This window comes from Peromyscus leucopus, chromosome 19 (assembly GCF_004664715.2).
Source record: "Peromyscus leucopus breed LL Stock chromosome 19, UCI_PerLeu_2.1, whole genome shotgun sequence".
Lineage (NCBI taxonomy): Eukaryota > Metazoa > Chordata > Mammalia > Rodentia > Cricetidae > Peromyscus > Peromyscus leucopus.
Genome location: NC_051079.1, coordinates 3131437 through 3148079, shown reverse-complemented (window position 1 = coordinate 3148079; position 16643 = coordinate 3131437). Strand labels below are relative to the sequence as shown.

Here is a 16643-nt window from a genome sequence, read left to right as displayed (position 1 = left end):
CTGTGGTGATACTATATGCCACCAAGAATTCATGATGATTGGGAAAGAATGTCAAAAATATCTTTTTAAAAAATCAATGAAAAAGACCAGGACATAAAATTAAACAGAGTATAATCTTGACTAGTTAGTATGCCTAACACAACCTATCTGAGTAAAATGTTCATAGCACTTCCACAATATGGTCTGAACGTTGGTGTTTCTTGGAAATTGACCCAGCAGAACCCAGTTATCATCCTTCACAAGTTGCTTTTGTTGGTAATCGTACCACAGCAACACAAAAAAATAATGCAGATGTCGTGGGGTGTGTTAAAAACCATCTCTTCCTTAACTTTCTAATACAGCTGTGAGTTTAAAGCAGCTTTCCACTATTGTCTCCGATCTCTCCCACCTTCCCCACGATTTAATCCACAACAGCATCCACTATGCACCAGGCTTAGCCATCATTCCCATCTCCATCTCCAGCCCTCGGCCCTCAAGACAGTGTCGTCTCTATCTGCTATCACACCCTAAAAGTGCTAAAAAGAGAGGCCGACATGTTAAAACACTCAGCCCGATCCATACATGAAAGTACCATGTATATACTTAAGAATTTTTCTTATATTCGAATTCAGGATACTTTCCTCTTAAGTCTGATGTTTTCCTTATACTGGTTCCCTCTTATCCATGGTTATATTTTCCATAGTTAAGTTACCTGCAGTCTACAAACATTAAGTAGAGTCACAAAAATCAACAATTTGTGTTTCAAACTGTGGGCCATGCCAGCAGCACAGCACGGTGCAAGCTGTCTTTTCGTGGCTCTTGCTTCCAGCCCGAGTCACCTGGATTCACGTTGGTGATGAGGTCAGCTTGCAGGGTCTCAGGTTCCAGTGACCCTTGTCTTACTTTTTGAGTTAATTTTGTATCCCGCCACATTACTGAAGGAGTTTATCAGCTGTAGGAGTTCCCTGGTAGAGTTTTTAGGGTGACTTATGTACACCATCATATCATCTGCAACTAGCGAAAGTTTGACTTCTTCCTTCCCAATTTGTATCCCCTTGATCTCCTTTTGTTGTCTTATTGCTCTAGCAGGAAATCCAGTACTATATTGAATAGATATGGAGAGAGCCCTGTCTTACTAATAAAGGCTCTCGCGTGCACAAATTGTGATGCTGGCCAGTTTATCACAATCTGGTGTCATCACAGTTCTATTTCTTATTAGTTGCTGTTCATCTCTTACTGTGCCCAATCTGTAAGTTTAACTTTCTCATAACCATGAATGTAGAGGAACATATAGGACATCTTGGGGTCTCCACTGTCCTTGAAATCAGCATCCACGAGGGGTCCGAAACACATATCTAGAGTAAAGGAGGGTCTACCTTATAATAAACAGAACTGAGACTCTGAAGTTGACATGACCCCATCCTCTTTGTGGCCTCAGGTAGGAGGAGAGGAGCTCCCCATCAGCACCCACCTTCACACTCACTGTGCTGGCCCCGAGCAGCAGGCTGCCAGCGCTTCTGATTGTAGCCTGCACAGCAGCGATTACAAGTCTCCCCACAGGTGTGGTGCTGGCATTCACAGCGGAACCTGAGCACGAAGGCAAAGCATATTTTGGTAAATGAAAAGAGTTGTTGTAGGTATAACACCAAACTCAGGGCGGTACTCCTGCCTTGGCGTCCTGAGTTTGGAAAGTTGTTTGACTTGGATTGATTTGATGTTTTATTTTGTTGGCGATTGGTTCTCATTTATCACAGACTGACCTTGAACTCACTATGTAGCTCAGGAAGACCTTGCACTTCCACCCTGCTTCTGCCTCCCGAGTGTTGGGACTATAGGTGTATGCTACATGCCCGGTTTATGGGTTCCGGCTTTATGTGGTGCTAGAGCTCAAAGCCAGCACTCCGTGCCTGCTAGAGAAGCACCCTACCAACTGAGCTGCACCCCCCAGCACCAGATCAGTTGTTCCTGCTAGTCAAGCATGCCAGGCCGTGAGTTCAATGTCCAGCACCAAAACTAAACAAAAACCTCTGTTGTTGTATGCAAACATGATATATGACACACACACCATTGTTGGGTCACCCACAGCACATTCACTGCACCATTGCAGAGCAAAGCAGTCTGCACACGTTATGTCAACCCCATCGTCTCCACAGCACAGACGGTGAAACTAAGATGCAGACAGGAAGATGTTTGCCGAGGGTCACGTGGTAATAACAGAGAACCAAAGTCAAGCCGAACTTTGACCCTGAGATGCCAGTTCTTTCTCCTCTACCACATTATGTTACAGTAACTGAACAATATGGCATGATGGCTCACACTTGTAATCACCCCTCCATAGAGGCTGAAGGATAGACAGTATCCAGGCTAGCCTGGGCTACAGAAAACAATAAATATAAATGAGTAAGAAGTAAGAATAAGTGAGCAGGCAGGTACTAAGTTTCCTGGGATGCATTTAGCATTGCATCTTCTCTGAAACCTGGAGTGAGCTGGGAAAAAGACCTTCTAATGCAATGGAAGGCTGCATTGAGTCACCACTCATCTGGTTTGAAAGAAGACTCAAAACCATCGTGGAACAGCTCCCGGCTGGGCCTCCAGGCACCCCCACGGCCCTGATGTAAGAGGCAGTGGGGAGGATGGCCTGACTGAAGAGTCACACTCCAGAAAGAAGATTCCATCCTTCTCCCTGCTCTACTGTCTGCGAAGGCACACTGACGTGGACTTAACTGGCACAGCATGGCAGCTGGAGACCACGTGGGCTCTCATCAGAGGCAGTTTCAGCTCTACCAATGACATACTTGGTATATGTTGGCCTGAAATAATATTTAAGGGATACTGCTTGAAGAACATGGGCTCCAACTATATTCATAGGGAAATTTTGAGCAGAGCACAGAAAAGAGCCTGGTGCCTGTCTGGGCGGTGCCTGTCTGGATGGTGTGTCTGCCTGGATGGTGTGTCTGCCTGGATGGTGCCTACCTGGGCAGTGCCTGCCTGGGTGGTGCCTGTCTGGATGGTTTGCCTGTCTGGATGGTGTGCCTGTCTGGATGGTGCCTGTTTGGATGGTGTGCCTGCCTGGGCGGTGCCTGTCTGGATGGTGTGCCTGTCTAGATGGTGTGCCTGTCTGGATGGTGCCTGCCTGGGCGGTGCCTCTCTGGATGGTGTGCCTGTCTGGATGGTGCCTGTCTGGATGGTGCCTGCCTGGGAGGCGCTGACATCCCCAAGCCACTGCTGTACTGATTCTCAGTCTAGGCTAAAGGTGAGGTAGCACTTGACTTTGCATCTACTGCAAAAAATGCTTCAGACCCAGCCGATTAGAGAGTCCTTTCCATGATGGCCTCTCCATCTTCTTAGCTTAGTATCTACCATCATTTTTCTACTAAGCAGCTGACATTTTAGGTTGTGACACAGCAAAAGATGAACCTGAGCTGACTCCTCCTGTTTAGTAGGCTGTTTGAAAGCCCAGAATCAAAGGTGCGATCCTGCTACTATCCATGTAGCGAGGTCAGGATGGTAAGCCCTCTTGGTTAAAACTGTATTCTGCCTAGAACTAACTTCACTGATTGTCCAAAATGGGCTTCCTCCATCAAGTTCCTGGGCCATCTCAAGCAGAGGCTGGTTCCTGTTCATACATGTAGATTTCATGAGTATTGACACTGGATTGCCATTGCTGAACTGTTCTGTATTGGCAGAATTTAAATGAGACTGAGGCTATTTGACCACATGTCAATCATGAAAGATTTTCTATAACACAGAATGTTCACGATAAGCCAAACCCTAATGTGCATTCCCACCTTCGGTGCCAATTCCAACCTGAGGTAGGAACTGTCACACATGGTAGAAACCCCAAATTAAATAAAGTCAAAATCAGGGGCTGGAGAGATGGCTCAGCATTAAGAGTACTGGCCTCTCTTCTAGAGGACCTGGGTCCAATTCCCAACAGCCACATGGTGGATCAGAACTGTCTGTAACTTGAGTCTCAGAGGATCAGTGCCTTCTTCTGGACTCCTCAGGCACTGGGCATATATGCAGACAAAACATTCAGACACACAAAATAAAATAAAAATAAAATTTTAATTTAAAAAATGCAAAATCAAACTGTGGATAAAAATTATTAGTGAGTGTCCAGCATGGTCTTGGTTTTGGGGATTTGGTAGCAGCGTTCCATATTATCCATATGGTGCTGTGATTGATTAGTCATGTCTGCCATGGACCCACTGGGAGTCTGTGGAAGGAAAGTTCACACACACACATACACACACACACACACACACACACACACACACACACACACACATGTCTGCAACCACTGGAGTCTGTGAAGGAAAGTTCACACACACACACACACACACACACACACACACACACACACTCACCACCTTTCTGTGGACTCTGAAACACTCCTGTTGAGGTCTAGAACCTGAAACTCTTTACCAGGGTATACATACACATTGCAACATTAGGCTCATCCAGAGCAAGGAAGGGGTGGGGAGTGGGGTGGGGGATGGGGGGTGCGGTGGGAGGGTGGGTGGGTGGGGGGTCCTCCGTACTCCCATTTCTCAGGGCCTCCGTACTCACTGTTTCTCAGGGTTGTCAGCGGTACACTCATCCGCATGGCCGTTGCAAACACACCGCCCGCCGATGCTGATGTCCTTTATGCTGTAATAGTACTGCACGACAGAGAAGAGAATTAGCAGCTAGTGCCTTCACCTGCAGGAGGGGTGACTCGGCTTCTCCTTTAGTCTACACTCTTGGGCCATTTCTCCTTGCTGATCTGAACACAAATGGGAGCCATGTGGCTTGTAACTTGTGTTACAAAATGAATGCATTCCTCAACTAAACTTAATTTTTTAAAAAGCCATCACAATTTGTCCATTAAAACATCAAATGCTTTAAATGCAGGGAAGAAAATTACCTATGGGGGGGGGAATCATACGGACAGCCTACTGGAATGAGATGATGTGTTTTCAGTTTGTTTATACATTGAGCATATGTATCTACCAAAATGAATTTTGTACCTCCTATGTGCAAACTGCCCCTCCAGGGTGTGGGAAGAGGAAAAATATTTACAAAGATGGATCAGATCCACCTGTAGTCGTTGGCAGTTGTTGGAACCTTCCTAATACATGTTCAAAAAGTCTAGAGCTAAGAGTTCAAACTCCCAAAGACCAGCCAGAGTCAGCAGCAGACCCAGGGGAGGCCACATGTACACACACACACACACACACACACACACACACACACACACACACACACACCTTGCAACACTCACAAAGATAATTGGAAGTGCAGGGAAGTGGTGAGCTGAGGCCTTGTAGCTTTTCAGAATGCCCAGCTCATCTTTATCACTGTCTCCATCTACCCACGGGTTCAGAAAGAGCTAAGAGCACAGGAAATGCAGGTGAGTCACCTACAGACAAGGTAGCTGACCTTTCTGGAAAATGCTCAAAACTGTGACAAATCTTTCCCAGGTTGTCCACCTCCGACCTCTCTGCTATTAACTACATAAAATGTCAAACTCTAGCAGTATAGTACATCTTCCAGTCAGCCTTCTAGGTGGATCTTGCCCCTGGTCCTTGGGCTGACCCCTGTATTATCAGCAGCCCCATATCTGGCTCCCTAGCTTCCTCTCTGGTTGTGCCATTAAGAGGCACTTGCAGGAGAAGAGCAAGCTCAGGTCACTTCTTCTACTGGCCCCCTCTGTCCCTAGAAGCCAGGGTACCATCCTAACACTGGAGGATGGGAGATGTCCCATAGCTCTCCTTCAGAGTATAGAGTTTACTGAACCACCACATTCTCCTCCCCTAGGTCACTTTTTAGAGGAGGGTCTATATTAGGACCAGATCTTCTCAGTGGAAGCTGCAGTCTTGCTTCTTCCTCCAGATCATTGGTGCACTGGTCCACCAGGAAGGAGGGAGCGGAAGCAGGGAACAGAGTTCAGACGGCTGTGGGTGCGATGGCGACATCCTCTGGGGGATGACTGGTGAATCAGCTTGGCTTTATTCCAGAGTATAGGGAACATATAGGATTAGGAAGCCAGGGGACAAACCCTAATTTGCATTAAGTGGCCCACTCCTATGGTAAGGCTGGGCTAGTGGCAGCAGTGTCCTGTAGTAAAGCTCCTAGTGTATGTCTCCGTTTCCATATGTGCAGCAGGGAAGGCTTCTAACAGGAAACTGTGCCAAGAGTCAAGCTAGAGATGAATCAGGCATCCAGGCTTAGAGACAGCTTTCAGACAAGGTCAGTCCTCAGGGCCCAGGGACATTCTCCAGATAAGGGCAGGTAGAGAGCAGGAAGTTTCGCTGGGGAGGAAGTCCCCATGTCACTGAGCTTTGGAAAAGGCTGCCAGGCCATGATAGACTGCAACCTCTGACCAGCAAGACCTTCCATCAGAAGTGACTCTGTAGCTTGGGGTGTGTGAGTTTCCTTTGCTCCCTCTTTCCTCTGCTGAACTGAAGCAGAGAATCGGAAGGAAGACACTAAGACACCGCTAGAAACAAGGAGCCGGGTCCCCAGGGTGACCGCATGGAGCTGCGCTCACCAGCTGATACACACCCGACTGTGACATGAGCCAGGCCTTCTCAGGCCTCTGACACTGGGGCTTGCTGACGGCAAGAGCTACCCACCTGCACCCGTACCAGACCGACTACAGTCCGTTTGGGTATAACAATTTTTCTTGTCTTTGGGACTGAACCCAGGGTTCTACCACTGAGCTGGATTGAGAGCTAAGTTGCCTAGGCTGTCCTGAGACTCATTCTGCAGTCCAACCAGGCCTTGCATTTGCAATCCTCCTGCATCAGCTTCCCTGGCAGCTGGGATTACAGACCTCCACCACCATGGCCTGGTTAATTTTTCTTCAAATAGCCATATCTATTTTAGACAGGCCCCACCCTCTACCTAAAGGTCACTGGCTGGGAAAAGTACTCAGAAGAACTGAACTCATGTGACAAACAAAACAAGCACAAGACACAGGCGATCGGGCGCTCACAAAATGCCACTCACCCGCCGGGTAACAGTGGGGTCTCGCTCTGCTTTGGAGATAAGATGCCCAAGGAGGGTATTGGTTCGGAGAAATCGCAAGCGAATGTTTGTTGCTTTAGTAAACTCCCTCAGGGTGTCAGAGAAAGCGAAATTTTTTGCACCTGGACGACCATTTATCAAGGATACAACCACCTTAAAAAACAAAACAAAACACCAGACGAAGTTCTTTTCTCAAAATGCAGCTACAAGACACTAAAAATAACATATGCCCCCAAAGCACCCAGTTCTCAAAGGAGCCCCTGGACGGGCTGAGGTGATTGAGCATCTAGTTTATAGGTCAGAACATTTGCTAGTTCTTGGATCTACATTTAAACCTGATCTCTGTGAAGATGTCCTCACTTCGTTCTTAAACCTCTGACTGTCAGGTGGCTGTGGAAGGGAAACACCATGAAATGTTGGAGAGAGACTGTTATGTCTGTAAACACAGGGAAGTGATTCTGTCAAGCTGCATCAAAAACAGAGCTGAAATGATCTACACCAGAGCTTCCCAACCGTCCTAACGCTGCGACCCTTTAATAGGCTCCTCATGCTGTGCTGACCCCAGCCACCATGTTATTTTCGCTGCTACTTCATAACTGTAATTTTGCTACTGTTGTGAATCATAATGTAAATGTCTGATATGCGGGAGTCATTTGACCCCCAAAGGGGCTGCGACCCATAGGTTGAAAACGCTGATCTAAATGCTCTTAGAAATGTGAACCAGAACAATGGCTCAGGTTTTCATGCCTCAGCTGACAAAGTCTAAGCCTCAGAGCTTGAACCATGAGCTGCTCCCCAGCTGAAGGTACTGGGTAGAGCTATTTAAGTAAGATCTCACACTCCTAACTAGAGTTGATTGGAAAGTCTGTTTACGTTCCGTGGAATTCTTCCCTGACTGTCCCCATCTTGGTTTGTCCCTGCATAGCTACAGCCAGGCTGATTTCACAGCAGGGCCAGAGGCAACTCCAAGGGGACGGCAGTTGTTTCCCCCCAGGAGCTGACATCCACCATGTCACATGGGACCAAGTGAAGGAACTCTAGCCAGCCCAAGCATGGCCGACATGGCTCTGGCAGGCCTTGCCCTTCTCCCCAGTTCCCTCTGCCTTGCTAAAAACATTACACTCCTAAAGCCAGCCACCAAGGCCTAGGTCCTTATTTAGCCACTTCCTCCCCCTGAGGCTGACTACCAGAGTCCAGCTATCGAAGTATTGAAGTCCAGCGATCAGAAGCCCCCTTGGCTCACCTAATTAAAATGCCCAATCAAAATGAAAAACCTCATCCTAACATGGGGCTTCCCCTTGTACCTTTATAAACTGCCATTTTTCTATGGGCCACGTCTGTCTCCTCCCTATCCAGAGGCCATCCTTTGTCCTCTGGAAAATATCCCTTCTCTCTCTCCCTTGTTCCCTTCCCCTTCTTCCTCATCCTCTATCTCCTGTCTCCTGTCTCTGTGTCTCATTCCCTGCCCTTTGTCCCTCTGGGGTAAATAAATCTCCTTTGTGCTGAGGCCTCGGTCTTGGGAGTCCTCTGCCGACAGCAGTCTCTTCACCAGGGCTTAGCGCTGCCGCCTGCCCCACCTCCTCAGTCTTAGTGGAAACAGTGTGTGAGATGTGGGAGGGAGGTCACCAGTTACCAGGGACCCACTGCTCTGGCACCAGGAGAATTCCGAGACCCGTGGGCCTTGGATCCCAAACCCTAACTTCCTGAGGAGAACTCGGCCCCACACGGAACTTCCAACCCAACTCATTCTCAGCCTTTGGAGTGATTCCTTTTCTATTTCCTCCAAAGCACTGCTTCCCACCCTGGTCTGTACTGTCTCCTGGGAGTACAATGTCATGGCCCCCTGTCCCTTCCGGATCCTACCCGACTGCCTTCCAAACCATTTACCTCGCCATTTTCCAGAGGCACAATGCGGGAATACTCCGTGACACAGAGCACCTGGTCATCCCGGGTGACGGCCATGCTTGCTTCTTGCCCAAACTGTTCTAAACAATCTCTTCTAGAGTCTAGAAAGGAAACAGTGAAACATTATCAAATAATGCATCTTTTCTTCTAGAATGCTTCCAACACCTTGTGTTTCCTTAAGAGGAAGAACCAAGAGTCTTTTGGACTCCTAGATGGAAGCTGAGGATGAAGATTTTTAACTCATGAAAAAGAAATATCTGGCTGTTTCAGTTCAAGTGCCCTTCAGCAACCACCTTTGGAGATACACTATCAATTCCTCATGCCTTGAGTAGGCAACTTTACCCTCTAAGCAAATTTGCTGCCACTTTGATTCATCATGTGGTCCAGAGACACTTACATACCTCATTAGCAAAGACAACAGGTTCTAAATGAGAAACATGGAACCCAGATCCATAGAGAGCCGACTGTTCCTGACTCCTCATGAAGGGGCAAGAACATGAGTGACAGCTCACTTACAGGTAGCTCCCACCAGGAGGAGCAAAACTGTTATAAAGGGGTGCTACCTCCATTCTGCATGTGGGACCCTTAGAATCAGTGCATACAAGACTGAGAAACAGGGATGTTTTGAGGACAACTTGGGAGGTCCAGTCCCTGCGTAGTCACACTGAGACACTCTTTATTAACTAAATCCATAGTCTTAAACTGTTTCAGATAAGTCAAAGCCCCTCATAGCACAGAAGACAAGATTACTTACGAGCAAAATACTGCCATGGTGAGTAGGTGCTTCCAAAGTCTACAGATCTTTCCAAGACCCAAAGATCAGGGCGTGGAGAGTTTGCAAATTTGATTAAAACATAGGCCACTTGGAAAAGCTGAAAAAGCAAGAGAGATGCAATTTGTGTAGACTGAGAGTACAGCTCAGTGGTAGAGCACTTGCCTCAAATGCAAAAGGCCCTGGGTTCAATCCCCAACATCACCAAAAAGAAAAGATTAAAGTCACGTTGTCCGTAGCTCTGATATTTCTACAGGACAGTGATTCCCAAGGCTACAAGATGCAGATCCCATTTCTATCTGCCGGTGAACATCTCTACTCAGCTGCAGCCTTTTCAAGCTTGTTATTCTCAAAACCATATAGTCTTCCTTCCCCTCTCAGTATACATGGTCGCCATCATTGTCACATCTTAACCAAATGTCTTGAGTTCAGCCAGCCTGCACAGCCTCGTGGTCTATGTCAGAAGCCCGGTGGCAAGCACAAAGAATGGTGTGCCAATTCCTTGGAGGAGCAGGAACCAACAGTAAAGCTCGAGGTTCTCTAGGAGTCCTGTGGGTCCGGGTACTGGAGAGGTTCCAGTCACAGACTGAGACCACACAGCCATTGGGTGGGCCTGCACCCTCTTTCCCCATGACGGCTGCACTGGCCTCCTCTTTTCCTGTTTCCCTCTTACCAAGTTTCCTGTTGACTCTCATCCTTCTTTCACCTGTGACCAGAGTGAAACAAACACACGAAGAAAAGAAGTTGGGCTCTGGGTCTGCTCTCTTCACCTCCAACTCTTAAATGCCCACATAGAGCCCAAGAACGCCCAGCATCTCTGCAGTTTATTCCATACTCCCCTTCCTCAAAAAGCATTCAAGCTCTGTAATTATACAGTCAGGCCTCCACATTGGTGCTACGATATCCAAAATGTGAGTCAACCAAGCACCAAAAATGTTGGAGTGGAGGATATCACGTTGGCAGTGTGTACGTTATTCTTGATGGTAGTCTTTGGCAATGCAGTGTGTAACAAGTACTTGTATCATATTAGTCACCTAGAAATTATATAAGAGGATGTGCATAGGCCACACTTAAGTGCACCATTCTACACAGGGACTTAGGCGTCTGCTGGGGATGTTTTTCTGTATGCTGTGAATTGAATGTGTTGCTCTGATTGATTGATAAATAAAACATTAATTGGCTAGTAGCCAGGCAGGAAGTATAGTATAGACGGGACAAGCAGAGAGGAGAATTCTGGGAAGATGAAGGCTGAGTCAGAAGTCACCAGCCAGACACAGAAGAAGCAAGATGTAAAAGTACCCATAAGCCACAAGTCACATGGCAACTTATAGATCAATAGAAATGGATTAATTTAAGATACAAGAACTAGATAGCAAGAAGCCTGCCATGGCCATACAGTTTGTAAGTCTCTGTGTGTTTACTTGGGTCTGAGTGGCTGAGGACCCAAGCGTCTGTGGACCCAAGCGGGACTGGAGAAAACTCCAGCTACAGGTATCCCTAAGGGATGCAAAGGACAGAGGGGACACCACTAAGGGATGACAGCAGAGCACGGGTCTAAACAAATCTGCATTATCATGTTAATGAACCTTCCCTGCTCCCCAAACCCCTGGACCCAAGACACCACACCTAACAGGATCTACAGTGGCTGTCTGAGCAGGCTGCCCACTGCATTAGCTAACCCACCAGAGCCAGGGCCTCATCCACTGGGAGAAAGGAAGGACAAGAGGGCTGTGGGGCTCTATTTCCTGGGGAATACTACAAGAGAACTCTTGGTGTGTAACTCAATAGGCAAGGTCTTGGCTCAATCCCTGGGAACAAAATAATAGTAACAACAACAGTAGGGTTTAACCTTTTTCCACATTCAATGGTTTAAGTTGTATGGTAGATGTTTGTGTGTGTGTGTGTGTGTGTGTGTGTGTGTGTGTGTGTATTAAAGTCTGAGAACTATTATCTAATATTAATACTTCAAACTCTAAATTAGGAGCCCAAATCTATATTCTCTCTCTCTCTCTCTCTCTCTCTCTCTCTCTCTCTCTCTCTCTCTCTCTCTCTCTCTCTCTCTCATCTCCAAATTTCTTTACACTTTAAAAAATGATAGAAGAACGCAAAAATCTTTTCTGTTGATCCTTCTATTGACGTATTAACAATCACAGTTGAGAAAATTTTTTTGTTTGTTTGTTCTGTTTTCAAGACAGGGTTTCCCTGTGTAGCCCTGACTGTCCTGTAATAAGTCTTTTTCTGCCCACCAGCCAGCTTCCGAATAATGACATACAGACTTCTTATTAATTATGAAAGCTCAGCCTATAGCTTAGGCTTGTTTCTAACTAGCTCGTATAACTTAAATTAACCCATCTATATTAATCTGTGTTCTATCACATGGCATTACTGCTCTTTCATCTTGTACTTCCTATTTCCTCTCCATGTCTCCTGGCTTCTCCTGTGCACCTAGATTCCTACTCTTCTTCCTTTCTCTCCCTGGAAATCCTGCCTATACCTCCTGCCTGGCTATTGGCTGTTTAGCTTTTTATTACACCAATCACAGCAAATATAATCTTAATATAGTATACAAATATCCTACAACAGTCCTGGAACTTGCTTTGTAGACCAAGCTAGCCTCAAACTCACAGAGGTCTGCCTGCCTCTGCCTCTCAAGTGCTGGGATTAAAGATGTGCACCACTGCCACCTGACTTATAGTTGAGAAATTTAAAGCATATATATTATTATTCATTTAAAGTAAGAACTCCATTATGTAGGAAGCCCTGAGTAAGTAAAGTCCTGAATGAACTGTGCTGTTGACATGAGCAAAGCCATGTCAAGGACCAAAGCCTCCCCCTAACACCTACCCCCACTCACATCCCTCCTGGTGAGGCTCAGAGCAAAATGGCAAAGCCTTCATCTTCCATCCAAGTGTGAGTGTGGATAATGTGTGCAAAAAATGTCTACTGTAGCTTTCCTCACCGGGATGTTCAGGGCTTGAAGACTGCTCCCCTGCAGAGACTGCTCTTACTAGACTAGCTAACCCGGCTCCTTGGTCCAGCTGTGTGCCACAAGCCAGCCTCCTGGTTTGTCCTGTCTGTAATAGCCTACTTCCTTGTTGGGCTGGATGCAATAACCCCACCTCTCTATTCAACTCTACTTAATAAACACGCTGAGACTCCAGGCTGCTGAAGTTTCTTCATCTGAGACCTGGTCTGCTCAACGCCCAGCTTTTCTGTGTCTCTTCTTCACACACGCACACACGCACACACACACACACACACACACACACACACACACACACACACGCACGCACGCACGCACGCACGCACCCGTCAGGTCTGTCCTTAGAGCAGTGCTGAATGCAGCACCATTATATCCTAAGATAAATGCTATAGTATGGTTATGAAAAGCTGTGTTTTCTCAAACAAGAATATTGGCAGAGCTCTGTTTTTGCAAATCCCTTTAACTGTCAGAGTGAATGGAAGATGAATGGGTTTTCCTATCTGCTTCTACTTCTCTCTGTAGTGACATGTTTTGCTTGGGTGAAGTATTTGGAAAAGATCTCACCCCAGTTAGATCTTTAATGGTAAAAATGAGGTCCTCTGGCCTTGGGGACCCCACAGGCTCTCCTCTGGCCTTGGGGACCCCACAGGCTCTCACCTGACTCTGAGAAGCACCACTCCCTTACAGAGTCTGCCTTCACGTAAGAAGCCTCTTTGATTGGTCCTCTAGGGAAGGAAGACAGTCACAGCTGAGACAATACCCTAAGTCCCAGCCAGTTCTGTGCCCTTCAGGCCTGTGCTTTTCAGTTTTGGAAATAATACTTACCTGGGCTGTGAGTCATTCTGTTAGGTCTCAACCTGGGGCAAATGGCTAACCGAGGTGCCTATTTAACATCGTAAAGCAGGCCTGGCCACCAGGTTCTCCCAGCATCCCTCAGTCCTATCTGTTACAGGGCATGGCTGACATACCACACCACACCCTAAACCTCTCCAGTCCAGCTCTTCTTTCAGTTGCCCTGCCCTATACAATCCAGCAGTTCTGGCTCCCTAGGCCCTTTCCTCTCCTGGCTCTCCCCTCCCCATCTCCTCACATGGCTCGGGGTCATGTCCACGCTGGACTCTCCCAGGTAGCTCTGCCTCTAGGTAGGTTCTCCCTTTTTTCTACAATAAACCTTTTCCTCCACCATACCTAGGAGTAGTTATGTCTCTCTGTTTATTTGTTTGTTGGTTTATCTAATTCAATACACCCTACTCTCCACCAATGTGTGGGGAAACTTCCTCCTTGATACAGAAGCACTAGGAATTACAAGGGTGGTCTGAACACCATAAAGCAATACCTAAAGGTAGAAATAGAGGTTTCCAAAAGACACAGGCCATAGTTGCACAGTGAAGGGATTTATGGGAAATTGGAGAACTCCTGCTTGGAAAAACTATAAGAAATGTAGAGCCCTTCCAACTGCTTATACACCTGTGTCAGTCCTGTCAAAGTAAAGCCACATTTAGTAAGAGACTAAGATGGACAATAAATGAGGTGTTTTGAATACAAGAATCTAACTAAGCATGCTTTATCTCCCACCAAACTCTCATAGTCCTAGCTCCTACAAAATATTCAATAGATTATCATTAGTGGCCACTGCCTCCTGAGCTTAGCTTAGCTTGTTTCAAGGTGTTACGCTATTCTTCTGTAACACTGCAGTTACTGAACATCCCACCAAGAGCCATAGGGGTTATAGGAGCCATCGGGTTATAGGAAGCCATGGGTTCGAGCTCCAGTACCACATAAACCAGGAGGCGGAAGATCCAGATGTTCAAGGTCATCCTTGGCTACATTCCAAGTTTGAAGCCAGCCTGGGCTACATGAGACACTGCAAAGGAAGGGGGAAAGGGAGAAAGATGGAGAGAGGCGTGGGAGGAGAGACTTCAGTAAGCAGATGGGGCCTCGGCTTGTGTGAACCTACTCCCTGGGCTAATTCAGTGAACATGCTGCGTCTATCCACCGTGGTCGGTTAGCACCATGCAGACGGGACGGTCCACTTTATGTGCCCCTCCCGGGTTTTGTCTTGGGACCTGTCTCTGAGGTTCCTTGACACACATGTGCAAATGCTCTGGCGATGGGCGGGCTGCATTCACTTTTCATTCCGCTGGCACAGTTCGATGGATCCACCACCACTGTGGAAACCTGCTGTTCATGCTCACACAGGACTCAGCTCAGCAGCAAACCCCTCTGACATCCGTACTTTCAAAGGCTGTTGAGCAGTAGTGAGTGGTCTCTGGGTGCTCACAACCTGCTCAGCATGGTAAGCCAGCAGGCAGGGTCTGCTTCCTGCTGATTGGTCACTGGAAAGCATAACACAAGCTGCAACTGGCCGTTTCTGTTAAACGATTTCCTCTCTTCCTCCCACACTTGGTCTCCCACCACTGAAAACACTTGGAAGCATGCATGAGTGAGCCTTGAGATTCACTCACATAAACGAGAGGGCCCCGAGAAACTAGAAAGCAGCAGGCCGAGGAGCAGGGGAGCCGAAAGCAAAGGGCATTTGCAAGGAAATATTTGGGGGGCAAAGGTAAGATAAGGGGTGGGGGGAAATAGCTGAACGCTGTGGACTTGTAATCTCTCAAACACTTGTGACAAGCTAGAGCTGGCTTGGCTCTGTCTACTTAGGAGATACACGGCAGTCTTTTAAAAAGTGTTCTGATGAAGCAGATAAGACACTTAAAAGGCCTTTTGACTTCAAAAGACTTCAAGGCGAGTAGGTGCGATAAGACAGAAGTCTTCCTGGCTCCCTTGAAGTCCTTGAAATTACAGTTTGCTACAGCTGGCTGCTTATTCATTGCAGGGCTTTCCTCAACTGAATATTTGCTATGAATAGAATAATATATGGATATAAAAATGAATGCATTAACCAATTTTTTTAAAAGCTGTGTAACTGGTCCTGGGTTCAGGAGGCAGATACTAGCAGGCAAACAGGTTGAGTGAACCTCAAGAGGGCCGTACTTGAGCATTCTAATTTAATGAGTGAATATACTGATCAATAAAGAAGCATTTTAATAATGACTTTTTAACTAATGCTTTACTTTGAATAGTCTGCAAACCTACAGAAAATCTCAAAAAAAAAAAAGTTTAATGGCTGTCCATCTGCTGTTCACATTTGCTACACACACACACACACACACACACACACACACACACACACACACACGGAGATTTGATTCTTTGAAAGTGACAGACACCATGATGTTTGCTACCAAATAATTCAGCATGTATCGCCCCCAAATATGGACATTTTCATAAACTTAGAACTTTTAGGACTGTTCTAGGTTTTTTTTTTTTTGTGTGTGTGTGTGTGTGTGTGTGTGTGTGTGTCTTGCAGTGATAAAACATTCCAAGCAAATTGGGGAGGGAAGGAGTTATTTCGCTTTCACTTCCAGGTCACAGTCCATCCTTGAGGGAAGTCGAGGCAGGAGTCAAGCCAGAGCTTGAAGGTGAAACCCCATGGAGGAGCACTATTTGCTGGTTCACTCACTCACAGGCTCTCACTCACAGCCTTGCTAGCTTTCTTATATAGCCAAGGACCACCTTGCCTAGAGAATGGTGCTGTGTACATGGGCTGGGCCTCCAATAATCAACAATCTAGCCAATTCCCCCCAAACACATGAGGCCAATCTCACCTAGCTGCTTCTCAGATGACTTAGGTTGTGTCAGGGCGACAATAAGATAACTAGGACAATGAGAAAGGAATGTGTAATCAAAAAAAAAAAAAAAACTATTTAATACATTGTTCTTGTTCAAATTCCCTTTTAATTCCCCACACTAATGCCTATTGCGCTCTTTTTCTGTTCCAGGATCTTATCAGGTATTAGATACATTTAGATACAGGCATCTTCTGTATCTTTTGTCTAAAATGTCTAAACATACACACACACACACACACACACACACCAGTCACCATGGTTTTGTCTTTCTCAACAATGACATTTCAGATGTTTGGGA

The 16643-nt window shown here is 46.5% G+C and overlaps 1 protein-coding gene across 1 annotated transcript in view; it reads right to left on the bottom strand.

Moving 5' to 3' along the window:
* The window catches only part of Lama3 (laminin subunit alpha 3), a 226397-nt gene that overhangs the window by 164418 nt on the left and 45336 nt on the right, over window positions 1-16643 (bottom strand). Inside the window, 5 exon segments of the mRNA XM_028876683.2 lie at window positions 1451-1566; window positions 4552-4643; window positions 6976-7146; window positions 8881-8999; window positions 9653-9770. Of these exon segments, the coding sequence (XP_028732516.1) occupies window positions 1451-1566; window positions 4552-4643; window positions 6976-7146; window positions 8881-8999; window positions 9653-9770 (616 nt within the window).